The sequence below is a fragment of the Cyclopterus lumpus genome, chromosome 3 (genome assembly GCF_009769545.1).
Source record: "Cyclopterus lumpus isolate fCycLum1 chromosome 3, fCycLum1.pri, whole genome shotgun sequence".
Classification (NCBI taxonomy): domain Eukaryota; kingdom Metazoa; phylum Chordata; class Actinopteri; order Perciformes; family Cyclopteridae; genus Cyclopterus; species Cyclopterus lumpus.
In genome coordinates, this window is record NC_046968.1 from 29112297 (window position 1) to 29140108 (window position 27812).

Below are 27812 nucleotides of genomic sequence, written 5' to 3' on the forward strand. Positions count from 1 at the left end.
TCTGGGGGCCGTAGTTCTTGCCCTGGACCATGGTCTTGCCGATGGAGCGCACCATGGGCAGCGTGTAGACTCTGGGGGCCAACAGGGGCCTCAGCTGGCCCTGGACCAGCCCCCAGGTGCCGGCGTTGTAGTGAGACGTGCAGCTCTGAGTGAGAGAGTGAGAGGACGTTGAGGGTTCAGATCCCTTTCCCAGACCCCCCCCCCCCCACACCACCAGGTCTCCCCCCCTTTGCTCACCTGGTTGTTGGGGCTGAGGTTGAGGAGTCTCCACGAGGAGTACATGAGGTCGGAGAAGTGGTAGAGGAGGCGCAGGCGAGCCCTCACCGCCTCCATGCTGACCTCCCTCAGCCCGCTGTACTGAGGAGGAACCGCCGCGGGGAGACCCAGCTGGAGAGGAACCGACGAGCCTGAGGGAGGAGGAGGAGGAGGAGGAAGAGGAGGAAGAGGAGGAGGAAGGAGGAGGAGGAGGGGGAAGAGGAGGAGGAGGGAGGAGGGGGAAGAGGAAGAAGGAGGGAGGAGGAGGAGGAGGGAGGAGGGGGAAGAGAAAGAAGGAGGGAGGAGGAGGAGGAGGAGGAGGAGGGAGGAGGAGGAAGAGGAGGAAGGAAGGAGGGAGAGGAAGAGGAGGAGGGAGAGGAAGAGGAAGAGGAGGAGGAGGGAGGAGGGGGAAGAGGAGGAAAGAAGGAGGGAGGAGGGGGAGGAGGAGGAAAGAAGGAGGGAGGAGGAGGAGGAAGAGGAGGAAGGAAGGAGGGAGAGGAAGAGGAGGAGGGAGAGGAAGAGGAAGAGGAAGAGGAGGAGGAGGGGGAAGAAGAGGAGGAGGGAGGAGGGGGAAGAGGAGGAAAGAAGGAGGGAGGAAGAGGAAGAGGGAGGAGGAGGAGACACAATGACACATGGAAATAGGAATGCTTTCTGACAACAACGTGGTCACTACACGAAACAGGACAGCACCTGTGTGTGTGTGTGTGTGTGTGTGTGTGTGTGTGTGTGTGTGTGTGTGTGTGTGTGTGTGTGTGTGTGTGTGTGTGTGTCTCTCTCACCTGGAGCGCGAGGCGGCACAGAGGGAGCCGACCAGGCGGCGCTGTGGCAGCGTCCGGCGGAGATCTGGTGGATGTTCTTCTCCTGCAGCGCCGAGGCCGCCGCCGGCTCCCTGACGTGGTTCGTGTGGCCCAGACCGAGCTGCACGGCGAGAGGTTCAAGGTCACGGGAATTCAGAACGCATCACCCGTTTGACTGGAGGTCGGAGGTCGCGAGAGCGTGGCTCACCTGTCCCTCGGAGTTGCTGCCCCAGGTGTAAACGTCCCCCGTGGAGGAGAGCACCAGCGTGTGCTCCGCCCCCACAGCCACGTCCTGGATGTGGACCCCCGACAGGGCCGGCACCTGCTGGGGCCGGTTGTGGTTCCTGGCCCGGCCCTCTGGTAAGCCGATCAGGCGGTCTGCACAAATTATATTTTAATTATATGTAAGACAATAAAAAAACTAAAAAAACAATGCTGATTATCTTAATCTGAACTTTATTGTGAAAATACAGGAATGTTAAATATAATAACCTTATTGCTACTCAAATATATAACTATGCACACAGTATTTATCATTATTTAACTAGTTAAGTTTATGATTCATCTTCTTGGTATTTTCTCAATTCATCATTTCTTTAGTTTATAAAACATCAGACGAAAGTGAAATTTGCTAAAATAAATTTATTGTAGCCAAACGTGAAGATGGCAAATTATTTATTAGATTTTCAAAATAACTGTTGATTAATTTCCTAATGATAGATCAATCGTTTCAGCAGATCACATTATTATTACTATTATTATTAATAATTGTATTATTATTATTATTATTAATTGTATTATTATTTAATGATTTATTATTATTATTATTATTATAATTATTATTATCATTATAGTTATTATATCATATGAAAGACCAGTAAATAAGGATCATTTAACCGTACCTTGGCCGAACGTGAACACTTTGCCATCTTTGGTCAAAGCCACGGAGAACTGGGTTCCGCACGCCACTTTGCTGATGCCGGTTCCACACAGCACGTCCACCTTCTGGGGAACCAAGAGCTCTGAGTGAACCTTCATCCTCGCACCTGATCCTTCAAACCTCCTCAGACGCCGTGGAGCTCCTACCTGAGGGGACGACTTGGCCGTGGAGTTGCCGAGTCCCAGTTTGCCGTAGTCTCCGTCACCGAAAGCCCAAACCATCATCCCGTCGGCGGAGACGACCAACGTGTGGTTCAGACCGCACGCCACCTGAGGAGCGGAGCGCAGGGCAGCGTGAACCCACACGAGAGTTACACATAAAGTATTTTGTATTTTTTATGGTTTATTGACGTTTAGATGATTTTTGGGACGGTGGTAAAAGAATAATAATAATCTGGACCCTTGTAACAACAACAAAGAGATCTCTATGTGTTGTTATGGATCATCAATCATCACGCTTCAGGTGCTCCTCTACCTGTCCCACGTGGTACCCCTCCAGAGCCGTGACCTTCTCCGGGAGCTTCTTGTTGGACGTGTTCCCCAAACCCAGTCGGCCGTAATCACCGTTTCCAAAAGTGAAAAGCTTCCCGTCCGCCGTCACCACGGCCGAGTGTTTGAACCCACAGGACATCTGAAGAACAACAACAACAACAACAACAACAGAGTGTGATAAACAACCAGACGTCACTGGCCCCGCCCCCCTGGACCGCAGACCCACCTGCACCACCTCCTCCCCCTGCAGCGCCTCGATCTGCCTCGGGCGGCGCTGCCGGTCGCTGTTGCCGTGGCCCAGCTTGCCGTAGTCACCGTCGCCCCAGCTGAACACCTCGCCGCTCTCCGTCAGCGCCATGGAGTGACCGTCGCTACCGCACGACGTCACCAGCTGGGTCACCACGAAACCTGGAGGGGGTCAGAGAGAAGTCTCCAGTTCGTGTTCATGTTGGCCGTCGCCATCTTTTATTTGCAACCAGACGTGACACGAGAGGGAGGAGCTAAAGTACGGGAGAACGCTGTGTGTATGTAAGGGGTGTGTGTGTGTGTGTGTGTGTGTGTGTGTGTGTGTGTGTGTGTGACACCTTGAAGAGCCGACACCACGGTGAGCAGGTGCAGGTCGTCAGAGTTGCCCTGCCCCAGGCGGCCGTAGCTTCCCTCGCCGCAGGCCAGCACCGTCCCGTTGGGCTGGATCACGAAGGTGCAGTTCTGACCGCACACCACCTGGAGGAGGAAGGGAGCAAGGAAGGAGGAGACGGAGGAGACAGAGGAGACAGAGGAGGAGACAGAGGAGACGGAGGAGGAGACAGAGGAGACAGAGGAGACGGAGGAGACGGAGGAGACAGAGGAGGAGACAGAGGAGGAGACAGAGGAGGAGACAGAGGAGGAGACAGAGGAGACAGAGGAGGAGACAGAGGAGACGGAGGAGACAGAGGAGACGGAGGAGGAGACAGAGGAGACAGAGGAGGAGACAGAGGAGACGGAGGAGGAGACAGAGGAGACAGAGGAGGAGACAGAGGAGACGGAGGAGGAGACAGAGGAGACAGAGGAGGAGACAGAGGAGACGGAGGAGGAGACAGAGGAGACGGAGGAGTCAGAGGAGACGGAGGAGGAGACAGAGGAGACAGAGGAGACAGAGGAGGAGACAGAGGAGACGGAGGAGGAGACAGAGGAGACGGAGGAGGAGACAGAGGAGACGGAGGAGGAGACAGAGGAGACGGAGGAGACAGAGGAGACGGAGGAGGAGACAGAGGAGACAGAGGAGACAGAGGAGGAGACAGAGGAGACGGAGGAGGAGACAGAGGAGACGGAGGAGACAGAGGAGACGGAGGAGGAGACAGAGGAGACAGAGGAGGAGACAGAGGAGGAGACAGAGGAGACGGAGGAGGAGACAGAGGAGACGGAAGAGGAGACAGAGGAGACGGAGGAGGAGACAGAGGAGACGGAGGAGGAGACAGAAAAATGTCTTAAAGCAAACGACTAATCACACGACTACATGAAACACTCTTTGATTTTACACCTTAATAAACTGTGTAGTATTATAGTATTATAGTATTATAATATTATAATACTATAATATTATAGTATCAAAGTATTATACTGATCATATCCGGCCACTACTTTGTAATAACCGGCTAACGGAATATTAGCTCTGAGGTGGAAAACTGAAATGTTGATTAAATGTGCACCGCCTCTGGTAAATAAATAAAATAAATAAATAAAAATAAAATAAATTAAATTAAATTAAAATAAATTAAAATAAAATAAATAAAATAAATAAAATAAATAAAATAAATAAAATAAATAAAATAAATAAAATAAATAAAATAAATAAAATAAATAAAATAAATAAAATGTAAGAATCGGGATCATATTTGCTTTTGTATTTTCATTGTGGAGCCCTTTGTAAGTTTGTTTTGAAAGCTGCTGTATAAATAAAGTTATTCATATTATTTTAAAGGCGTTCGTATGGGAATGAAGCGCATTGATCCACGACTCCACTGACACATCCTGGAGGTGAAGGTGTGAACAGAGACCGGTACCTGCTGAGCCTGAGAGAAGGACGGAGCGGTCGTGGGCACCAGGATGTTCCTGCCGGCCTCAGCCAGCTGGCCGTGTCGCCCTGCACCCCACAGGTACACGTCACACTTCCCCCCGAGGTGCCAGTCCTGCACACACACACACACACACAGAGTTATTATCGTATTACCTGTTTATTACAGCTAATGGGTCTGGGTCTCAAGTACCTCTGGTCTGGAGGTGGCCCAGGACATGATCTGCTCGTCCATCCCAGGCGCCCATTTGCTGTTGTCCTGGGAGAACAGAGAGCAAACGGCGTGGTTATATGATTATATTATTATATGATGTATAATTAGGTAACAACGACCCGCGGCCGCCTCCCTCACCATGAGCAGAGCCAGCTCGTCTTTGGGCACGGGCTCCAGGTCGGGCACGGAGAACGACTCGGAGAAGGTGGCGCCCCGAGCGAGGGCCTCGGCCGCCTTCACCGTGGTGGAGAAGCAGTCCAACCAGGCCCACTCGCCGGCGCACCAGACGGCCACGCCGGACTCCGGCGGGCAGTGCCGGAGGTTGGGCGGCGCCGGGGGGCGGCACAGGAGCTGGTCCAGGTGGAGCCCCACGGCCAGCGAGGCGAGGCACTGCATGTAGGGGCTGTGGACGAGCTGCTCGCCGCACACCACGTGGGGCTAAAGGGGGCGGAGACAACGGGGGCGGAGACAACGGGGGCGGAGACAACGGGGACGGAGACAACGGGGGCGGAGACAACGGGGGCGGAGACAACGGGGGCGGAGACAACGGGGGCGTCAACGATGGAGCGGAGTCGCCCTCAAGGGACAACATTATTTTAAATGTAAAATTCTTTTTAAATATCAAAATATTATTTGTAGAATACATGTGAAACATTTCCCAAAAATAAATATATTGCCGTAAACAATATGGAAATCCACCAAAAGAATTTCTGAAATATATTTGAACAAAATATATATTTATATATATATATATATATATATATATATATATAAATATATATATGTGTGAAATAATCAAATGTGTGAAATATTTCCCCAAAAATATCAGAAAATATGCAACAAGCATCAGAACAATATCTAAAACATGTGGGAAAAAATGGGCATTTCTGCCATCTGCTGGACTGTCCCTCATCCATCACCTCCACATGATGTTATATTTATATATATATATATATCTTTCTTTTCATGTGTGGATGTGCGTTCAGTGGGCGTGCCTTCTCGTAGGCGTACTGCTCCTGCAGCATGACGGGGAGCCTCTCCAGGAAGGCCCTCATGCAGGGCGCCATGTTGAGGCCCACCACGCCCTGCTTCTTCAGAGCCGTGCGGCAAGTGGCGAGCACGTGGTGGGACGCCATGAACTCTTTGGAGCAGTTCACGACCAGCACGTCCTGGGAAAGGAGAGTAAATGAATATGCATCTTATTGTGGCGGGACACATAAGGAGGGAGGAGAGGGGGGAGGTACCTTGGACCTGTTGGAGCAGACGGCGACGCCCACATCTGGGATCCAGACAATGTTCTGGATCGCACCTGAACCGGCTACCACTGACTGGAGCACCGACCCGTCCTGTTGGACACACACACACACACACACACACACACACACACACACACACAATGAACCACCTGTGTTACTTCTACCTTGCCGGTATCCAGGTGAGTTTCTTACCCGCAGGGACCAGATGTTCATGAGCCCCCCCACTCCTCCGGAGGCCAGAGCCAGGCCGTCGGGGCTGAAGGCCAGCGTCCTCACCGGGGTGATGTGGCCCTTCAGCTGGAAGACACAGGTGGCTCCTCTGCCCGACCACCGGGGAGACTGCAGGTAAGTGAGAGCAGGTGAGAATGAAACGGGGGTCAGTTGGTGTTAACCTGCAGCTTTTTTGGGTCAGAAACGTTTAAAGTTACAGCATCAATGTCTTGGAAGTACCCTGAATTTATGCTTGGCTTCGTTCTCCCAACATCCCTCGGACTCAGAGGAATCTGGGAAGCCGGAGACGTTCTGAGGGACGGTCCAGACGGAGACGTGGCCGTTCTGGCAGCATCTGCAGAAACACACGGAGACGTGAAACCCGGAGGTCTTCCCCCTCGCGGCGATACGGCCATTTAAAAACAAAAAGGACCACCTACATGGCCAACATGCCGAGGGGCTTGGGGCCGCGTCCCAGCAGGCCGCACCACGCCACGCCGTTAACCGGGGACGGGTGTCGGAGGCTCTGCAGGCAGCGCCAGCCGGAGCCGGGGTGGGAGTCCGGACTGGCCCACAGCTTCACCATCTCCTCTTTGGCACAGGTGAGCAGCACCTGACCGTTGGGACTCCACTTCATGCTGGAGATGGACTCCTGCAGAGAGAGAGAGAGAGTTGGTTTCACGTGCGTCCGGTTCTAAGATCACGAAGCGTGCGTTTCAATGTGAGTTCACCTTGTGGGCGTCGATGACCACGATGGCGTCTTTCTCCAGAGGCTCCGTGGACCCGATGAGCAGCTTTCCGTCCGCGTAGCCGACGGCGAACGGCCTGTCCTCGCTGTACCAGGCGACGTGCATCACGGCCACTGAGAGGGGAGCAAACACACACCGTCACCCATCACGTGCAACCCCCCCCCCCCCGGCCCCCCCACAACCAAAGACCAGCGGCGCCAGGCCCGCACCGTCCTTCCTGCAGCAGTGCTCCAGCTCGGTGCGCTGCATGCTGGAGGCGTCCAGCACCTCGATGAGGCCCAGAGAGCCGTCCATCCGGCCCACCAGCAGCAGGTCCCGGGGCTCCCCGAGCCAGAGGGACTCGGACTCCTCTTCAGGCCAAGCCAGAGCAGACACCCAGTGGGGCTGCACGGCCAGGAGGCCTCTACCGCCTGGGGAGGGGGAGGGGGAGGAGGAGGAGGAGGAGGGGGAGGGGGAGGGGGAAGAGGAGGAGGGGGGGGAAGAGGAGGAGGAGGGGGAGGGAGGGGGAGGAGGAAGAGGAGGAGGAAAGGAAGAGAAGGAGGAAAGAAGGAGGGAGGAGGAAGAGGAGGAGGGGGGGGAAGAGGAGGAGGAGGGGGAGGGGGAGGAGGAAGAGGAGGAGGAGGAGGAGGGGGAGGGGAAAGAGGAGGAGGAGGAGGAAGAGGTGGGGGAGGAGGGGGAAGAGGAGGAGGAGGAGGGGGAAGAGGAGGAGGAGGGGGAAGAGGAGGAGGGGGAAGAGGTCAATCGGACTTCATTTAACATCATCGTTCATGTCTATACCACCAACGTGTTTATGTGTTTTATTTATTCACTAGAGTTTAAAAATATATATATATATATATATATATATATATATATATATATATATATATATATATATATATATATATATATATATATATATATAGAGAGAGAGAGAGAGAGAGAGAGAGAGAGATGAGCAGTGACTGAGCAGCGCACCGTTGACCTGCCAGATGTTCACCAGCTTCTCCATGGCTGACGCCAGGTATTTCCCGGTGACGCTCCAGGCCAGAGGGGACATGCAGGGGTCGCTGGGGGAGCCCAGACCGGAGTCTGCAGAGCAGCCGTCACTGAGGACACAGGACAGACCATAATAATACAAACCTCCTGAAGCTGGGGCCTAGTTACCGCTTTACAGAACATTCATGTTCATTTGAATGAAGAGAGGGACGTGAATTTACTTACTAAGGTTTACATACAACAAAATAATATGTATATATATTTACATAAATATTCATATATATAAATATATGTCAGTTCTGTGAGCGACAGCTTTTCCCTTTAAATGCAACACTGGTCACTGGTCACTGGTCTCTGGTCTCTGGTTACTCCTTACTGGTCACTGGTCACTGGTCTCTGGTTACTCGGTACTGGTCTCTGGTTACTCGGTACTGGTCTCTGGTTACTCGGTACTGGTCTCTGGTTACTCCTTACTGGTCACTGGTCTCTGGTTACTCGTTACTGGTCTCTGGTTACTCGGTACTGGTCTCTGGTTACTCGGTACTGGTCACTGGTCTCTGGTCTCTGGTTACTCGTTACTGGTCTCTGGTTACTCGGTACTGGTCTCTGGTTACTCGTTACTGGTCTCTGGTTACTCGTTACTGGTCTCTGGTTACTCGTTATTGGTCTCTGGTCACTGGTTACTCGTTACTGGTCTCTGGTTACTTGTTATTGGTCTCTGGTCTCTTGTTACTCGTTACTGGTCTCTGGTCTTTGGTTACTGGTTACTAGTTACTGGTCTCTGGTTACTTGTTACTGGTCTCTGGTTACTGGTCTCTGGTTACTTGTTACTGGTCTCTGGTTACTCGTTATTGGTCTCTGGTCTCTGGTTACTCGTTATTGGTCTCTGGTCACTGGTTACTGGTCTCTGGTTACTTGTTACTGGTCTCTGGTTACTCGTTATTGGTCTCTGGTTAATGGTCTCTAGTTACTTGTTACTGGTCTCTGGTTACTCGTTATTGGTCTCTGGTCACTGGTCTCTTGTTACTTGTTACTGGTCTCTTGTCTTTGGTTACTGGTTACTGGTCTCTGGTTACTTGTTACTGGTCTCTGGTTACTTGTTACTGGTCTCTGGTTACTTGTCTCTGGTTACTCGTTACTGGTCACTGGTTACTCCTTACTGGTCTCTGGTTACTAGTTACTGGTCTCTGGTTACTGGTCTCTGGTTACTCGGTACTGGTTACTTGTTACTGGTCTCTGGTTACTCGTTACTGGTCTCTGGTTACTTGTTACTGGTCTCTGGTTACTCGTTATTGGTCTCTGGTCACTGGTCTCTGGTTACTCGTTACTGGTCTCTGGTTACTTGTTACTGGTCTCTGGTTACTCGTTATTGGTCTCTGGTCTCTGGTCACTGGTCTCTGGTTACTCGTTACTGGTCTCTGGTTACTCGTTACTGGTCTCTGGTTACTCGTTACTGGTCTCTGGTCACTGCTCTCTGGTTACTCGTTACTGGTCTCTGGTTACTCGTCACTGGTCTCTGGTTACTGGTCACTGGTCTCTGGTTACTTGTTACTGGTCTCTGGTTACTCCTTACTGGTCTCTGGTTACTGGTCTCTGCTCTCTGGTTACCCGTTACTGGTCTCTGGTTACTGGTCTCTGGTTACTCGTTACTGGTCTCTGGTCACTGCTCTCTGGTTACTCGTTACTGGTCTCTGGTCACTGCTCTCTGGTTACTCGTTACTGGTCTCTGGTTACTCGTTACTGGTCTCTGGTTACTGGTTTCATGACCACACGAGGTCTGTGCAGGTGCAACACGTTCAGAGCCTTACTCCTTGTTGAAGATGCAGGTCTGCTGCAGCGTGTACTGGTTCTTGGTGACGTTCCACATCCTCACCGTCCCATCGTTGCCACTGGTAGCCAGCAGGCCTTTCTTACTGCACCACCCGCACGTGATGACCTGAGAGAACCAGACTCCGTTTACCACAAACACCGGACGTACCGCAACACGTGGGGGCTCGAAGCCGACCGTGACTCACTCTGCTCTGGTGCGCCTCCAGCTTGATGAAGGAGCACTTCCGCAGGTCCCCCGCCATGTCGGCGAAGGTCTGCGGCCGGCTGTGGTTGTTGTCGCGGTCGTGGGCGGCCAGCGTGCGGACCAGCTGCTGGGCGGCCCACTGGCGGTGCTGCGAGGACAGCCGGGAGGACAGGCAGCAGGCCGCCAGAGCGTTGGCCAGCTCCAGAGGCCCTACAGCGGAGGGGTTATGGGAAGGGTGGGCATACAAATGCGCAATTAGACCTGCTCGACACGGAACAGAGGGCGACAGGGTGGACCCGGTGAGTGAGGGAACAGACAACGAGTGAAACGAGCCGCGAGCGCATGGAAGCTGAAACAAGAGATGACCGATTGTGACCAAAATGAAACATGGCGTCAAACACACACACGATGGGACAGAATCACCGGAGGATGACGATGCAGTTTGCGGGAGCCGCTCCGGGTCCACAAACCTCTCTTCTCCATGTCCGCCTTGTCGTAGGCGGGTCTGAGCCGGGCCCCTTTGTCGGCCAGCAGCGCCACCAGAGCCTGAGTGACCACGAAGTTGGGCGAGGTGACGAGCTTGTTCTCCTCGGCGACGCCGCGCAGGAAGCTGGGCAGGAACTTCCTCTGGATGGGGTCGTCCACCGTCGTCAGGTTCATGCCGGTCGCTGCAGAGATCAGGTTCTGGAGAGGATTTATTTATATAGATATAGATATGTAAAGAGTATTCATACACAGCTAAGGAGGCAGAGTACTCATACATGACTAAAATAAAAATAAACCTGGATTTCCTCTCAGTTTAAGGTCATTTATTTGCAGTATTTATAGAATCTAAAGCACCTAAATTAATAGGAAATAAAATGCTTCTTCTACTTTCTTTGTGAGAGTGAAATAATAATAATAATAATAATAATAATAATCTTTACACATAGAAACAGGGAAAAAGATTAAAAATAAAACATGTTGATAAAACAAAAATGTTTTAAAAAAAAGATTTTAACTAATGAGTGGAGATATTTTAACTACAAAATAATAATAATAATATTATTATAATCAGAACTCATGTTTGCAGCATGACAACCTGCAGTGAGGGTTAAAAAACAAACAAATCTCAAAATGTCACGACTTCCTGTGAAAAACATTGAAGCACATATTTTAGTTTCTACATTTTTGCACAAACAACACAACAACATGTAACTTCAGGAGGCTGGAAGGACCGAGCCAGGCTAGAGGTCTTTATGCTAAGCTAAGCTAAGCGCCTCCTTATTCCAGCTGCATATTATATTGGATATGATCACGTTTAGTTATCCAATTGGACTTCATGCTGCTCCTTTATTCACCAAACAGGTATTTACTAAATAAGTTAATATTAATATTAGGTCACTATTGGCAAAGCAGCTTACCTGTGATTATATTTCAGTATTTGTGCCTTTGAGCCATCATTACATTTAAAAGGCTGTTCCTTGAGGACTAAAAACAACATCCCCAGTTCAAGTTGTGGCACCCTCACTGGTAGAGGATCCCCAAACCAGTACCTGGGTGCAGAGCTGCACCAGCAGCTTGGCGGCGTTGTGACTGTTGGAGGCCAAGCAGCCCACGGCGGTGCTGAGGTACGCCAGGCAGGAGATGGGCTTGCTGGCCTTGGCGGCCCCGCGGGGCCTCTCGCCGTGACCGGAGCCCGACGTGGGGCTGGTGGAGAGACCGGCTCGGCCGGCGGCCGCCAGACACATGAGCCTGACCAGGGTCCGGATGTCCGTCAGACCCAGAGACTCCAGACCGGCTGCCAGGCTGCAGCTGGAGCCGCTGAGGGGAGGGGGGGGGGGGGGGGGGGGGGTCATGAATTACACAAGGGTTCATGTTCATTCATAATCGCTGATATCAAAGTCCGCTCCAACCGCATCTACCGGGCTTCAAATCAGGAAGTCAGGCGGTGATTTTGATTGGCTGAGACAGAAAAGCTTCCCTGGAGGTGGAGGTTACCTGACAGACAGCAGCGACAGGGCTCTCATCACCATGGTCCGGGCCAGCAGCACCTGGGCGGCGGCCGTCACCCTCCTGAGCGCCATCACCCGGTCGTGGGGGTTCTGGAGGGCGGCCGCCTGCTCGCCGAGGGTCACCCTGCCCGATGAGCACTTATCCACCGAGGTCTGACAGCCTGCACACACACGCACACACACACACACACACACACTCTCAGTTTTGACGCCGTTAAAAAAAAAACGGCGTCGTGGCCGCCCCGGCAACGGGATCCAGTCCTCACCGATCTGCAGCAGGGTCTCCTCCATGCTGTTGCTGGCCGTCACCATGGCGACGGAGGCCCCCAGCGGGTCGCTGTCGGAGAACTGGACGGCCTCGGGGACGATCCGGCGCTCGCCGAGGCCCAGCGGTCCGGCCAGGAGCTCGAACTCTTCCTCGCCAGTCAGCTTCTCGTCTTCGTCGACGTCCAGCATGTCCCAGTCCTCTGCAGGGCGCACACACACGTTTATACTTCTTTACCTCAGATGTTATTTAACTTCTTGATATAAAACGAAGCAAAAGATAATGAAACACATGTAGACAAAATGTAACTCCTCCCCTCTAAAATATAAATAAATAGGGTTTAATTACCTTCATAGACGCTGTCCTGCTTCCCCAGGAGGTCCGGAGCTTGTCCCTTATACCTGGAAACACATCGCAGAATGACGCGCCTACTTCCTCGTGGAACAAAACAAACATTTAAAACACAGAAATCGAACATAAAAGTCATTTGAGTCAAAGTGAGGTTCAGGTACCGCTCCACGATGGGGACTTTGGCCTTGCTCTTGATGGCCAGGTACTTCTCCCTGCAGCCTCCGCACAGCAGGTAGTACGGGTTGCCGCTGCCGCACTCCCCTCCGAACCAGCCGTCCACGTAGGAGCCGTTGCTACGGTAACCCTGGCGGTTGGCGCTGCGGCCGCAGCCCGGGTGGCTCTTCTTCATGTGCTGGTTGAAGTTGGCCACGTTGGCCTCGCACAGCTCGCACACCACCACTTCGTCGCGGTCGTCGGTCTCGCACACGTGCTGCGAGGGTCGAGGTACGACACACACACACACACACACACACACACACACACACACACACACACACACACACGAGACAAAAGGTGTTCAGAAGAGCAGTTACGCCTCCACGCTAAATGTGACACGGACCAATGAGAGCTTTGCATCAATGAGCGACAGCCAATGAATGGTTTGGATATTTAAAGAGTTTAGTCTTTCATTCCAAGCCAGTGAGTTGAGTAGAGGGGGGGGGGTGGGGGGGGGTGTTAACCTCTGAACCCCAGAAACCACGCCGGTGTGATTTTCTTTAAACACAAATCACCAAAACTCCACCGTTTATCAAAACCAACCAAATCAAATCTCAACATCGTGATATTTCATCAGGAACATTTTACTCTCATTACGTCGTCTTTGAAGGCGCCAAATAAACTGTTTAAAAAAATAAATAAAATGAATCTGTGAAACCTGGACTGAAGTTCATGAAGTGAACAGCACAGGGAGGAGAGGATGTCAACATGTAAATAGTTAAACATTCATGTTCTTTTTCTTCCAACAATGTTGGATATTTAGATTATATTGTTTTCTCCTCTTTGTTATGATTCATGTGATAATAACCGAGTTCTTCTACTTCCGATGGTTCTGCTTCCACAGAGGAGCAGGACTTTTATTTTGAAGGGGACAATCAAAGAGCGTGAAACACTCCTGATTGGGGGGGTTCAGAGGGTGGGCGGAGTGAGAAGCGCGGGTTAGAGAGCAGAGCGGCGATGGCGGCCCCCTGGACAGAGCTTAGAGTCACACACACCCATGTTGGCCAGTCCAGTACCTCCGGGATCCACATTCCCAGGATGTCGGTGTCGGTGGCGAGGTCCTGGCCGAACATGGCCTCCATGGTCTCCTCGTCCAGGTCCATCTCCAGCTCCTCGTCCAGGTTGAAGTCGTACAGGGCGCCCGGGTCCTGCTGCTGCTGCAGGGACGAGACCTCACGGCGGGACTGGCTGTGGTGGGCCTGCACAGACCGGTACAGTCCGGCTGGGGGGAGAGGGAGCATCAGAGTGAAGGGGGAGAGAGAGAGAGAGGGGGAGGGAGCATCAGAGTGAAGGGAGAGAGAGAGAGAGAGAGAGGGAGCATCAGAGTGAAGGGGGAGAGAGAGAGAGAGAGAGAGAGGGAGCATCAGAGTGAAGGGAGAGAGAGAGAGAGAGAGAGGGAGCATCAGAGTGAAGGGAGAGAGAGAGAGAGAGAGAGAGAGAGAGAGAGAGAGAGAGAGAGAGAGAGAGAGGGAGCATCAGAGTGAAGGAAGAGAGAGAGAGAGAGGGAGGGAGCATCAGAGTGAAGGGAGAGAGAGAGAGAGAGAGAGAGAGAGGGAGCATCAGAGTGAAGGGAGAGAGAGAGAGAGAGAGAGAGAGAGAGAGGGAGCATCAGAGTGAAGGAAGAGAGAGAGAGAGAGGGAGGGAGCATCAGAGTGAAGGGAGAGAGAGAGAGAGAGAGAGAGAGAGGGAGCATCAGAGTGAAGGGAGAGAGAGAGAGAGAGAGAGAGAGAGAGAGAGAGAGAGAGAGAGAGAGAGAGAGAGGGAGCATCAGAGTGAAGGAAGAGAGAGAGAGAGAGGGAGGGAGCATCAGAGTGAAGGGAGAGAGAGAGAGAGAGAGAGAGAGAGGGAGCATCAGAGTGAAGGGAGAGAGAGAGAGAGAGAGGGAGGGAGCATCAGAGTGAAGGGAGAGAGAGAGAGAGAGAGAGGGAGCATTAGAGTGAAGGGAGAGAGAGAGGGAGCATCAGGGTAAAGGGAGAGAGAGAGGGAGCATCAGGGTAAAGGGAGAGGGAGAGGGAGCATCAGGGTAAAGGGAGAGGGAGAGGGAGCATCAGGGTAAAGGGAGAGGGAGAGGGAGCATCAGGGTAAAGGGAGAGAGAGAGGGAGCATCAGGGTAAAGGGAGAGGGAGCATCAGGGTAAAGGGAGAGAGAGAGGGAGCATCAGGGTAAAGGGAGAGGGAGAGGGAGCATCAGGGTAAAGGGAGAGAGAGAGGGAGCATCAGGGTAAAGGGAGAGAGAGAGGGAGCATCAGGGTAAAGGGAGAGGGAGCATCAGGGTAAAGGGAGAGGGAGAGGGAGCATCAGGGTAAAGGGAGAGAGAGAGGGAGCATCAGGGTAAAGGGAGAGAGAGAGGGAGCATCAGGGTAAAGGGAGAGAGAGAGGGAGCATCCGGGTGTAACAAGGCGTCCTCACCAGCGCGGGCCAGCAGCGTGCGGGCAGCGAGGTCAAAGCGGTGTTTCCTGCCCACAGCGGAGCGTCCTCTGAGCGGACCGCCGCTGGAGGCCGCTGCGTTGTCCTGGTCCAGACCTTCGAGACTACGAAGACCACAAAGACTTGTTGTTATTGACAAGATCTACAGATCTCACAGAGCCGAACCATCTCTAGCCCCACCCTCTGAGGATGCATCATATTATATAAATAAATAAAAGCGCCACCCTCACCTCTCGCTGAAGCCCTCCTCCATCTCGGAGGCGTCTGCGACGTCTCCGGGGGAGCACAGGTACGGACTCCGGTCCAGGGACTTGCCTCCGGAAGAGGCCGTCGCTCCCGGGCAGGACGAGTCGGAGCCCCTCCCCCCCCCGCCGCCGCCGTCGTCGGCGTGGGGCTCGTCGTGCTCGTCCTCCGTGCCCGGGTGCTCGATCATCCACATGGCGAGCACCGTGATGTTCTGAGCGTCCGCTTCCCCTCGAGCGCCTGAGACGACCACGAGACCATGTGACCCTCGTTCCTTCACTTTTGAGGTTTTATTATAAACTATAATGAATCTATAAAAGCCTCCCAGCTCCTCGTGGGCAACCAATAGATGAATCAAAGATGAAAATAATAATATAATAATAAGACTGACCGGTGGCGTCCAGAGCTTTGGTGATCTGCCGCAGAGAGAAGCCCATCTCCAACAGGGGGACGGCGATGGCCGGAGGAGGGGGAGACGTGGACAGCCTGCTGCTGGGGTCCGACAGAGCTGGAAACAACAACAACAACAACAACAACACGATTAGTGACATTACTATCAGCTCTGGGACCCATGTGGAAAAAAATGAATAAATCAGACAGAGAATGATTCAAATGTAATGTGAATGTTGCAGGATTTCCCCAAAGAGTGGAGAGTGGTGACTCCTCTGGTTGTATAGAAGTCTATGCTTCACGTGTTAAAGCTGCATTCTCTCTCCTGACCACCAGGGGGCGACTCCTCTGGTTGTATAGAAGTCTATGCTTCATGTGTTAAAGCTGCATTCTCTCTCCTGACCACCAGGGGGCGACTCCTCTGGTTGTATAGAAGTCTATGCTTCATGTGTTGAAGCTGCATTCTCTCTCCTGACCACCAGGGGGGCGACTCCTCTGGTTGTATAGAAGTCTATGCTTCACGTGTTAAAGCTGCATTCTCTCTCCTGACCACCAGGGGGCGACTCCTCTGGTTGTATAGAAGTCTATGCTTCATGTGTTAAAGCTGCATTCTCTCTCCTGACCACCAGGGGGCGACTCCTCTGGTTGTATAGAAGTCTATGCTTCATGTGTTGAAGCTGCATTCTCTCTCCTGACCACCAGGGGGGCGAATCCTCTGGTTGTATAGAAGTCTATGCTTCACGTGTTAAAGCTGCATTCTCTCTCCTGACCACCAGGGGGCGACTCCTCTGGTTGTATAGAAGTCTATGCTTCATGTGTTAAAGCTGCATTCTCTCTCCTGACCACCAGGGGGCGACTCCTCTGGTTGTATAGAAGTCTATGCTTCATGTGTTGAAGCTGCATTCTCTCTCCTGACCACCAGGGGGGCGACTCCTCTGGTTGTATAGAAGTCTATGCTTCACGTGTTGAAGCTGCATTCTCTCTCCTGACCACCAGGGGGCGACTCCTCTGGTTGTATAGAAGTCTATGCTTCACGTGTTAAAGCTGCATTCTCTCTCCTGACCACCAGGGGGCGACTCCTCTGGTTGTATAGAAGTCTATGCTTCACGTGTTAAAGCTGCATTCTCTCTCCTGACCACCAGGGGGCGACTCCTCTGGTTGTATAGAAGTCTATGCTTCACGTGTTAAAGCTGCATTCTCTCTCCTGACCACCAGGCTCATACTTACAGGTGCCCGTTCTGTTTTGAGGTCTGGAGGGGTGGGAGTCCGGGGAGGTGAGACTCTGCCGGCGCCCGACCTCCTCGGAGGGCGAGGTCGGCAGAGACGACACCGGAGGAGTCTGAGCCCGACGGGTCGGAACCAGGGTGCTGGTCGGGTAGCTGGAGAACATTTGCCTGTCGGGTCACAGAAGAAGCATAAAAAATAAAATCATCGACAATCAATTGAGTCACTCGGGAGAACCGGGGAAAAAAAGGGGCGTCGCCGTCTGTCCCGACCTGAGCAGGCTGAGGGGCATGACCCCCGGGGACTCCGAGGCCGGGGCGGTCTCCGTGTCCGTGACGGGCGTGGTGGCCGTGGTGGTGTCCTCCAGCGAGGAGCTCATGAAGGAGGTGGTGCTGGAGGCCGAGGGGCTGGTGGTGATCGGGGTCTGAGCCGACGGCTCGCCCTCCGCGACGTCGCCCTCGCCTTCCGGTTCGCTTCTCGCCCCTAAAGGGGGAGGAAGAAAGATGGCCGACGTTAACGGGAGTAAACTGTGTGTTTATTAGGGGCTAAAATATACAATCAGGATATCGCCATCAATGCTTTAAAGATCCAAACGGGGAAGGAAAAAGGTAGATTACAACCAGTCTATGATCACGACGCTATATATTTATATATATATCTATATCTATATATATAAATATTTATATTTATAAATACATTTTAATATAATAAATATTAATATATATAAATACATTTTAATATAATAAATATTAATATATCTAAATAAATTTAAATATAATAAATATTATTATATTTATATGTAAATATATATATTTAAAGAAATCCGTCCCGTGGCTGCGTATCCTCACCCGGCTTGGCCTTCCCCCCGCTGGGCTCCTCCAGCAGCCCGTTCACCACGAGCTTGTAGATCATGGCCTGCGCCCTCTCCAGGTCGGCCAGGCCCAAGGCCCGCTTGATGGGGGAGCGCATCACCGCCCGCTTCACCATGTGGCGCATGAGGAACTGCAGAGCCGCCCGCATCTCCACCTCCTCCTGGCACACCGGCGAGGTGGCGGCCGCGCTCCCGCCCCCGCCGGCGTTCAGATCGGCATTGTGGCCGCTGGGCGCCGCCTCTGGTATCACCTTGATGTCGAGAGGAGAGAACGTGTTGGTACCCGTCAGCCCTCGGTGTACTCTTAGTTATGTGAAAACACGTCACAGCAGACTCATGTATTGAGATATCAGACATTATTAAACGTGTTCGTGGACTCGGCGGTACCTTGGGGATGAGCAGCAGCTCGGCGTACTTGCTGCAGCTCAGCAGGGCGCTGAGGGTCTTCATGGCGCCCAGGTAGAGGTAGGACATCTGCACGGCGTGGATCTCCGACTGCGTGGCGCCGGCGGACGGCGAGTGCTCGTGTGCGCGGGAGCCGTGCTCGTGGCCTTTCTTCCTGTTCCCCTCGGCGGGGGCGTGAGGCGCGGCGGCGGCGGCGAAGAGGGTCTCGTTCCCGCCGGCCGCGGAGGAGATCTCGCTCTCCGACTTGGAGTTGGGCGCCGCGTGAGCCTTCACCTCGTCCAGGCTATGGGACACGCGCAGGTCGGAGGTCGCGGCGTTCGGCGAGGCTCCGCCGTCGGCCCTCCGCTCGTGACGGTCGCGCCCCTCGCTCTCCGCCTTGTCCTCGTTCCCGGCCGGCTCCGGGCCGGTCGAGGCCGCGCCGCGATGCTTCTTGTCGTGGCGCCGCGCGCCCGGCTTGCCGCCGGCCTCCTCGTGGATGCTGGTGAGGTACGTGAGGTCCAGCAGCAGCGAGGCGGTGAGGCCGCGGAAACGCGCCACGTCGAAGGGCAGCGGCTCGCAGGGCTCCAGGTTGTAAAGCGGAGTGTCACTAGGCGACCAGAAAGTTGGGAAGCTTTAATAGAAGGAAGTGGAGAGGGAAAGGAGACAAGGGAAGGAAACACAGAGTGAGGGAAAGGAGAGAAAGAGCACGGCATGCGAGACACAGAGAAATGGAAAAGAAGCATGCCGAGTTATGAAGAGTCACCAACGAGGAAGTAGAGCGAGGGGAAGACGGACGAGGAAGAGCTTTGGGAATCAGACCATCGGATCCTGTGGCGTTTCAATGCACGCGCACGCAGACAATAACCCGCTGTGGTCACGCGCAAAAAAAGCGACTAGCAACATATTTAGCAGGTAAAAACAGTATGTGTAATATATGATCCAAGCATGCGGCTCTTATAGATTCATGCGTACAGATGATAACTAGTTGGCTCTCTATGAACAGACCTTCACAGTTCTCACAAGCAACCAGAACGCCGTGCACAGCGCTGCCTTTGGACCAACAGTCATGTGACGCATTAAAAGCAAAAGCTGCTGACTCAGCACATGTTTTTGAGTGTGCAGTGACGGTCCAAATCTTTGCATGTCTGATATTGTCAAAACAAAAATTCACAACTCGCTTACAATTTATTATATCTGTAAAATATACCGGAAAATATCAAACACGGCAACATAATGTCAAAGAAAGGCGACGAAAGCCCCCCCCAGCATACCTGATGGTGATCTCGGCCTCGTCCCACTGCACCTTGGCCGAGGTGCTGCCTTCCTTGACCACGCCCAGCAGCGTGGCGTGCCTCCCGGTCTGCTTGTGCACGCAGCGGCCGCCGACGCGCAGGCCGGCGTCCGCCCCCCCGATCACCGACAGCACCGGCCACACCTCCGTGCACAGCGTCCTCAGGTGGTGCTCCGACAGCTCCGCCAGGCCGTGCTGCCGGCCGTGGCGCCCCCGCTCCTCCTCCGCCCTCGCCGGCGTCTCCTGGCTCTCCCTCTGGGCGTCGTGCTCCTCGCGGCTCTGCACCGAGCGACTCTTCTTCAGCCTCGGGCCGCCGCCGGACTCTCTGAAGCACGGCTTGATCCGGTGCAGCCGCTCCGTCATGGTCTTGTTGATGCGCTGGGTCCAGTGGTCGGTGCGATGCAGGACGCGGATCAGCTGCGTGGTGGCCTCGGCCAGCACGGTGGCCATGGGGCTGCAGACCGGGTCTCCGGGTAGGAGGTCTCGCGGCGTCCCCCTCATCTGCATGTCGCAGATCTTCACCTGGCAACAAGAAGCAGAACACACACACATTCATCAATTGGACTGTTTTCGGAGCTCATTAACATAAAAAGGGGTTCACATTTTCCAGCTCATTTAAATACAAGCGGTTGACACAGGAGGCGGGGCTTAGGAGGTGTATGCGCGCTACCTTCTCTCCTGGGTTACTGCTGTAGAACATCACACACGGGTAGAGCTCCGTGGCGTCGACGTCCTCGAAGGCCAACTTCGGCTCCTGTGGGGTCACAAGTCGGCGGTTAGGGACGGACGCAGAACCCCGAGGAGGGAAGGAACGTGCGCGGTTGTTTTTAAACCTCCACATAACACATCCTCACCTCTCCGTTCTTGCCGAAGGAGATGGTCCTGGCCTCCATGTCCAGCACGCAGGTGATGAAGTCTCCCTGGGTGAAGCTGCTGAGGGTCAGCGTCTGCTCCCCGTTGTGATAGAGGTTCCCGCTGTACGCCCGGTACAGCCACATGTCCGACGTGGTGCGGTGGTTGAAGTCATGCACGGGCCACCGCGAGACGCCCACGCACGTGCCCTCGTTGCCCCGGTTCTCCTTCACGATGTAAAACTGCAGAGGGCGACAAAACGAGATGGAGTAATCCCAAAATGTGCAGAAGGAACACCAACAAAGTGGCCGACATGATCATCTTAACTAATGGATGCTGCATTCAGGCGCCGTCGGAACAATCAGAAGAAAATGCGTTTCACATAAACGTCCCCTCAAGTCGTGACTAATAAAAGACACAATTTTGGGAAATACTCGCCTGCTAATATTTTTGCATAGAAAACAAAAATCCATTTGTCACATGAAGGTCCTGTTGACCCTGAGCAGCGTCTGACAGGCTGTCTGAGCTCAACTGCTGTATAGCCCAAGACACTGTGAGACATTTCCCTTTTAAAGAAATGCTTTAGTGAATTTGAAGGCTTTTATTGTGAAAGGTCAGAACAGAAGGCGTGGCTCTGTTCTGCCCTCTTGGCTCCGCGATTGGTCGATGCCTTTTTTTCCCCCGTGCTGCAATAGCTCAGAAATATTGTTCATGTCGCTCTTTTTATATTCAAGTATTTATGACAAAAACAACAGTTCTAAAAAATACATCGACCACGGTCAGGTGGAGCAACACTTCCAGTGGTTTGGAGGAATGCAGCTCAACAGCTGTCCTCCACGTTACTTCCACACAGGGGAACGGCCCCCTGCTGTGACGGTACCTTCCACTGGTAGCACCCGGAGGAGACGCCGGTGGAGGCCAGGCCGTAGCCTTTGCCCCCGCTGCCGTGCGTCAGGCCCTGCCCGTTTTCCACCACGCAGCACTGAGCCTTCTCCGGGTCGAAGGACACCTCCTGGATGGGGAGGTTCTCGTCCTCCTCCTCTGCCTCGCCCTGCGGATCGGAGAAAAGCCCGTCAGCCACCCCAACTGATAATAATAACAATAATAATAATAATAATAATCCGGACCCGCGAGGACGAGGACTACACCTGCAGTTTGAGTTCCTGGACCCGTTCTTTGATCTGGATCGAGTGCTTGGCTTGGGCGACGGGAGCTTCCCACATGCAGTCGGACAAAAGGGCGAAGAGCCGCTCCACCACCTGCAGGAGAGCACACGGCGTCAGCTGGCCGGCTCGTCCAGGACGCCAACACGAGGAAGAAGGAAGCGGCGTACCTGCGTCATCTGGTCGTCCTCCATGTTGGCCTCGCAGGCCGGCAGGACGGCCTCCAGCACATGGAGAGCCAGGAGCCGAGTTCTCAGGTTCCCCACCAGAGGGACCCCTAGAACCAGAGCGGCCAGCGGGGGTTAATTAACACCTCGGCTGCTCCCCCCCCCCCCCGTGTTGTTGCTGGTTGTACCTGAGCAGCATTTCTGTGCAGCGATGTTGAGCAGCACTTCGGTCCACTTAGGGGAGGCCATCTTGGACTGGATGGCCTTGGAGGACACAACTCTCCGGAGGAAGACGAGGAAGTCCCCGAGGTGAAGCTCAGCCGTGTGCTGCTTACGGATCAACGCTGGAGAACAACAACACAATTATACATCTTGGTTTCACTTTCAGGGAAGGCACAGCAACTACTGCTCTTCAAGGAACAGTTACTACCCGTGTACAAACCCGTGAAGGACAACGTGTCTTCCTCATCAGGTCTCTGAGACCTTTCCTTCTTGTGAAGGACGTGTCTTCCTCATCAGGTCTCTGAGACCTTTCCTTCTTGTGAAGGACGTGTCTTCCTCATCAGGTCTCTGAGACCTTTCCTTCTTGTGAAGGACGTGTCTTCCTCATCAGGTCTCTGAGACCTTTCCTTCTTGTGAAGGACGTGTCTTCCTCATCAGGTCTCTGAGACCTTTCCTTCTTGTGAAGGACGTGTCTTCCTCATCAGGTCTCTGAGACCTTTCCTACTTGTGAAGGACGTGTCTTCCTCATCAGGTCTCTGAGACCTTTCCTTCTTGTGAAGGACGTGTCTTCCTCATCAGGTCTCTGAGACCTTTCCTTCTTGTGAAGAACAACATGTCTTCCTCATCAGGTCTCTGAGACCTTTCCTTCTTGTGAAGGACGTGTCTTCCTCATCAGGTCTCTGAGACCTTTCCTTCTTGTGAAGGACGTGTCTTCCTCATCAGGTCTCTGAGACCTTTCCTTCTTGTGAAGGACGTGTCTTCCTCATCAGGTCTCTGAGACCTTTCCTTCCCGTGAAGGAGGAAGGAGACCAAACCTCCGTCACCTCTGAAGTCCTTCTTCTCGGCGTCGGCTCCGTCCTCATGCTTGCCGTCCTCCTGTCCGGCGGAGAGCAGGCTGACTCCGGCCTGAGCCAGCAGGTTCTTCAGCTGACTGCAGAGCAGATCCAGCAGCGACTGGACCACCTTGGGACTCAACTTGTCCGCATACGTCCTGCGAAGCCAAAGAAAAGCGAGTTGACGTAATCTTTCGGGGTTTTTAACGAAGCTTTACGCTTTAATTTGTTTTTAAAAGGCCCTGAAGCTCTTACCCGGTGCTGATGGCCAGGATCTGCAGCAGGCGGGTGGAGGCCACCTTGAGGGCGGTGCTGAGCTGAGACACTCCGGGTTTCTGCAGCAGCTGCAGCGGCTGGCCGAGCATCGTCTCCGTGCCGCAGAGCTGCGACAGCACGCTGAGCAGCCCGCTGGAGATGGCCAGCGACACGTCCACCGGCTGGTAGCGCACGCTCAGGGCGAAGACGGTGACCAGCAGGAGGCGCTGCTGGGCTTCTGGGACGGGGAAGCGAGCGGGCGAGGGGAAGGAGACGAGGAGACACGAGCAGGAGACATGAGCAGGAGACACGAGCAGGAGACACGAGCAGGAGACATGAGCAGGAGACACAAGCAGGAGACACGAGCAGGAGACACGAGCAGAAGACACGAGCAGGAGACACAACCAGGAGACACGAGCAGGAGACACGAGCAGGAGACACGAGCAGAAGACACGAGCAGGAGACACAACCAGGAGACACAACCAGGAGACACAACCAGGAGACATGAGGAGACAGGACGTTGGCCAAGCAAGTTTTATGAGGGCACAACGATTTTAAATCCACAGGAATATAGAACGTAACCCCGAGGGGATCATTTCATTCTTGACTGACTGAGCGGAGTAATTCATCTACGTAGTTTTTGTTATTTCTTTACTGTTTTAGTAAAGAAATAACAAAAACATTCACCCATTAATTATTTAGTATCTATGTTTTACATTAAAGTGTCTGTTATATTACGCTTCTTCTTCTGCTAAAGAGGAGGAAGAGGAGGAGGAGCAGCAGCAGCAGGAGGAGCAGCAGTCGGCTTTGTTACCTATGTGGTGCTTGTTTGCCTGCAGCGCTCTCTCCAGGGTGACGGACAGTTGCTGGTAGATCTTATGAACGGCTGTCTGGATTTCCATCTGGAGGCTCCTCTTCGCTGCTTTTACACCGTCCTGCAAACGAGAAAAGATGTAAACACACCTGGTAATACAGACGGCCCCTTACCCAGAATGCACGGCGCGGTTCTGAAGAGTGAAGTCGAGTACCTGGTAGTGATGCAGCTGCACGCTCTCCCTCTTCAGCCCTCCGGCGCCCACGGTGCCGAGGCCGAAGCAGCCCGCCAGGAACTGCAGCCGGACGGAGGTGAGCAGCGAGGAGGACTGGAAGGCGCCGCCGGGCTGGCTGCCCTTCTCCTCCATGCCGGAGATCAGCACCACGATCTGGTGGAGCGCCTCCAACCGCAGCTGGAGGATTATACATGTGTTTACCTGCACTGATATCAATAACACATGTCACTGTTTTCAGAAGATACGCCTCTTTTGTTTGACACTACAGGGGAGTTTATACTCTCTAGAGCTGCAATATCCTCCTCACCACCAGGGGGCGAACAAACGAGTGAAAGTCAGAGATATGAACACAGACTCCACTATAGAGAGGAGGGGTTGTTATTATCTATGAACTCATATCTCTTATTTATAAACTACTTTATTACCTTTATGTAAACCCTGTAAAGTCAAATATTAAATGTATTATAAAGAAACTAAGAAACATCCTGTAAAATATTTGATTTGGCTGCTAAATATTTACTCTAATGTAGATTAATAAGACTTCCTGTTTCTGAAGCATTTAAAAAGGGGAAGTGTCTCTCTTTGTTTGACCCAGAACCCCAGAATCCCAGAATCCCAGACCCCCAGACCCCCCTAGTCCCAGACCCCCTCACCTCCGCCCTGCTCTGCTGCTGCTCCATGGCCAGGACCGTTGCCTGGGGGCCGGTGGACATGCTCTCCTCGGGCTCCTTGAAGGCCGGAGCGAGGCCCACGTCGCCGCTGATGAAGCTGACCATGTTGTCGATGAGGGCGTGGACGCCCAGCGAGCGGCTCAGTTCTAGCTCCGCCTCCTCGTAAAAGAGGGCGGAGCCGTAGCTGCGCTGGCGGCTCAGTTTGGCCCGGAACCAGGACTCGGCCAGGGAGTCCGGCGAGCTGTGGAGTAAACCTGGAGACGGGAGGAGAGACGGAGGAGCCTTTCAGAGGAACTGTGTGGAGCACTTAGCGGGGCAATGCATTGTTACTCTGAGAGCTCCTCAGATGGAGGACTGCTGATCCTTCATCAGACATTATGGATTCTTCTAGAGCTCCTCACACCCACCGAGGTAACAGAGATGCTGCAGGCGACAGCGAGCGTTTCCATATTCTGACAAAGATCTCTTAAAGGGACAGTACCGATGTGTAGAAGTGTGTTTGTGTGTGGAGCAAAGTTATGTTCTTTGATCTTCTCAAAGAACATCCATCTGTTGGTTAGTCTGGGTCATTGTGTAACAGACAATAACAACAACAACAACAACAACTAACAGGTGGATTCAGCAGGAGACCAGCAGCTCTTTGTGTTCCGAGAGGTTAAATTACGTTTGGTGTGTTTGAAGCGTTGCAGTGAAGAAGCTCACAGACCCTTTGAAGAACGCTGATGGTTCCTCCCATGAAAACTCTCACGGGGTCACGACCTTCACGGGGTCACGACCTTCACGAGGAACGAGCCCTCATTGTGCAAAGTAACAGCTGGTATTTGAACAATAGGCAACGTCTGCATTGTCTTTGTTGTATTCATATGTCAGACGATGACAGCGTCTTGAAGTGGAGGCCCTCGTTATGACAGATGAATGAGGGGGCGGGGCTAACAAGAGGAAGAAACATGCCATTGTGTACTTGGAGCTCCTCTTGTCTGCCAAAAGAAGCAAATAAACTATCGACAGAGAGACAAGAGGAACGTGTGATTGACGACCTGTCACCTTCCTCACTCGTCATCATCAGACACATCCAGGTGATCCTCACCTCTCTTTTTGTGAGAGAACGTCAAGTCCGGGTCAACGTTCCTCCTTCCGCTCTGAGAACAGGGAAACAGAGAAGAGTGTGTTCAGAATCTGTGTGTGTCTGTGTGTGTGTGTGTGTCTGTGTGTGTCTGTGTCTGTGTGTGTGTGTGTCTGTGTGTGTGTGTGTGTGTGTGTGTCTGTGTGTGTCTGTGTCTGTGTGTGTGAGTGTGTGTGTGTGTGCGTGTGTCTGTGTGTGTGTGTGTGTGTGTGTGAGTGTGTGCGTGTGTGTCTGTGAGTGTGTGCGTGTGTGTGTGTGTGAGTGTGTGCGTGTGTGTCTGTGAGTGTGTGCGTGTGTGTGTGTGAGTGTGTGCGTGTGTGTCTGTGAGTGTGTGCGTGTGTGTCTGTGAGTGTGTGCGTGTGTGTCTGTGAGTGTGTGCGTGTGTGTCTGTGAGTGTGTGCGTGTGTGCGTGTGTGTCTGTGAGTGTGTGTCTGTGTGTGTGTGTGTCTGTGCGTATGTGTGTCTGTGTGCGTGTCTGTGTGTGTGTGTGTCTGTGCGTATGTGTGTCTGTGTGCGTGTCTGTCTGTCTGTCTGTCTGTCTGTCTGTCTGTCTGTCTGTCTGTCTGTCTGTCTGCCCACCAGAGCGTAACCCTCCTCGTCAGACTCGGGCTGTGAGAGGTCCGACTCGCTCCTGGACTTCATGAGTCTGTAACTCGGGCTGTTCTGCACCGACCGCTCAGCACTCAGACTCTCGCTCCTGCAGACGGAAACACGCGTTTCATTCATCTGAAACTGAACGTTTAGCCATCGAAACGCCTCACGGCTGATTACTAAAGTCTAATGAGTCTGCATGACACAGAGGAAGGGAATATTTACCCTTTAAATATGAAATAAAACATATTTAAACCTAATAAAAAAACATATAAAACACATATTTAAACATAATATAAAAACATGGAATATCGGTGATATTTGAATGTTAAAATGCACGAACATCACACCGTTGTTAAATATATTCTAATGAGTTTAAAACGTGAAACTATCCTTTAGTACGTTTGCGGTGAAGGAGGTGAACCTCCTATGAGATTCTACCGTCCCCTCCCCCCCCGACTGGATCCAGGTGGGCGGTACCTGGTCATGAAGCTCAGACACTCCTGCGTCCCCGTGGTGGACTGGGTCTGGTCCTCCTCGTGGTCCTGCTTGGTCAGCTCCCCCAGCACAGGGCTCACGCCCAGCAGCAGCAGGGCGCAGCGGTGGATCACGGAGTTACAGGCGGCGGTGTACAGGTCCTGGCCCTCTGGGAGACCGGTGCTGCCCCTCCTCCCCTCCTGAGAGAGGCTGGTGTCCTCCTCCTCTCCACCTCCTCCACCTCCTCCTGCGCTCCTGGAGCCGGAGCCGAGTCCCGTGCTGCTGCTGGTCCGCTCTCTGTCCCGACTGCGAGCCACATCCCGCGCTGAGAGGAAACATTGAAAGATTTCTGTGTGGTGCAAGATGCACATACACAAATAAAACACACACACACACACACACACACACAAGATGCTGGGTTAGAGGACAAGCAGCAGCAGCCGCACAAAACACTCAACGTCTGCACTCAACGTCTGACGTCTGCACTCAACGTCTGCACTCAACGTCTGCACTCAACGTCTGCCGTCTGCACTCAACGTCTGACGTCTGCACTCAACGTCTACACTCAACGTCTGCACTCAACGTCTGCACTCAACGTCTGCACCGAACGTCTGCACTCAACGTCTGATGTCTGCACTCAACGTCTGCACTCAACGTCTGCACTCAACGTCTGCACTCAACGTCTGCACTCAACGTCTGCACTCAACGTCTGCACTCAAGGTCTGACGTCTGCACTCGTCTGACGTCTGCACTCGTCTGACGTCTGCACTCGTCTGACGTCTGCACTCAACGTCTGA

General features: G+C 53.0%; 1 protein-coding gene across 5 annotated transcripts in view; it reads right to left on the reverse strand.

The window, feature by feature from the left end:
• Positions 1–27812, reverse strand: part of herc1 (HECT and RLD domain containing E3 ubiquitin protein ligase family member 1) — a 58152-nt gene that overhangs the window by 5932 nt on the left and 24408 nt on the right. The window contains exons 23-73 of one of the 5 annotated variants that reach the window (XM_034529677.1): positions 27019–27364; positions 26527–26644; positions 25912–25963; positions 24807–25078; positions 24133–24330; positions 23919–24039; positions 23105–23342; positions 22841–23007; positions 21983–22138; positions 21798–21904; positions 21613–21723; positions 21345–21515; positions 20467–20706; positions 20283–20366; positions 19593–20134; positions 18325–18952; positions 17915–18188; positions 17339–17549; positions 17070–17236; positions 15844–15960; positions 15440–15692; positions 15192–15313; positions 13779–14005; positions 12729–12997; positions 12565–12617; positions 12218–12418; positions 11938–12112; positions 11493–11760; positions 10428–10641; positions 9959–10167; positions 9752–9879; positions 7923–8053; positions 7175–7375; positions 6948–7078; positions 6657–6868; positions 6457–6571; positions 6199–6345; positions 5995–6096; positions 5746–5919; positions 4889–5188; positions 4730–4795; positions 4526–4651; positions 3068–3206; positions 2710–2891; positions 2467–2622; positions 2139–2261; positions 1955–2057; positions 1261–1430; positions 1035–1173; positions 238–407; positions 1–145 (exon numbers count right to left, since the gene is read on the reverse strand). The exon at positions 1–145 is cut by the window's left edge and continues 25 nt beyond it. In XM_034529677.1, coding sequence (XP_034385568.1) covers positions 1–145; positions 238–407; positions 1035–1173; positions 1261–1430; positions 1955–2057; positions 2139–2261; positions 2467–2622; positions 2710–2891; positions 3068–3206; positions 4526–4651; positions 4730–4795; positions 4889–5188; positions 5746–5919; positions 5995–6096; positions 6199–6345; positions 6457–6571; positions 6657–6868; positions 6948–7078; positions 7175–7375; positions 7923–8053; positions 9752–9879; positions 9959–10167; positions 10428–10641; positions 11493–11760; positions 11938–12112; positions 12218–12418; positions 12565–12617; positions 12729–12997; positions 13779–14005; positions 15192–15313; positions 15440–15692; positions 15844–15960; positions 17070–17236; positions 17339–17549; positions 17915–18188; positions 18325–18952; positions 19593–20134; positions 20283–20366; positions 20467–20706; positions 21345–21515; positions 21613–21723; positions 21798–21904; positions 21983–22138; positions 22841–23007; positions 23105–23342; positions 23919–24039; positions 24133–24330; positions 24807–25078; positions 25912–25963; positions 26527–26644; positions 27019–27364 — 9471 coding nt within the window. Of the gene's footprint in view, positions 146–237; positions 408–1034; positions 1174–1260; positions 1431–1954; positions 2058–2138; positions 2262–2466; positions 2623–2709; positions 2892–3067; positions 3207–4525; positions 4652–4729; positions 4796–4888; positions 5189–5745; positions 5920–5994; positions 6097–6198; positions 6346–6456; positions 6572–6656; positions 6869–6947; positions 7079–7174; positions 7376–7922; positions 8054–9751; positions 9880–9958; positions 10219–10427; positions 10642–11492; positions 11761–11937; positions 12113–12217; positions 12419–12564; positions 12618–12728; positions 12998–13778; positions 14006–15191; positions 15314–15439; positions 15693–15843; positions 15961–17069; positions 17237–17338; positions 17550–17914; positions 18189–18324; positions 18953–19592; positions 20135–20282; positions 20367–20466; positions 20707–21344; positions 21516–21612; positions 21724–21797; positions 21905–21982; positions 22139–22831; positions 23008–23104; positions 23343–23918; positions 24040–24132; positions 24331–24806; positions 25079–25911; positions 25964–26526; positions 26645–27018; positions 27365–27812 lie in introns of all 5 variants that reach the window. The other 4 variants (XM_034529673.1, XM_034529675.1, XM_034529676.1 and 1 more) reach the window with 4 other exon arrangements.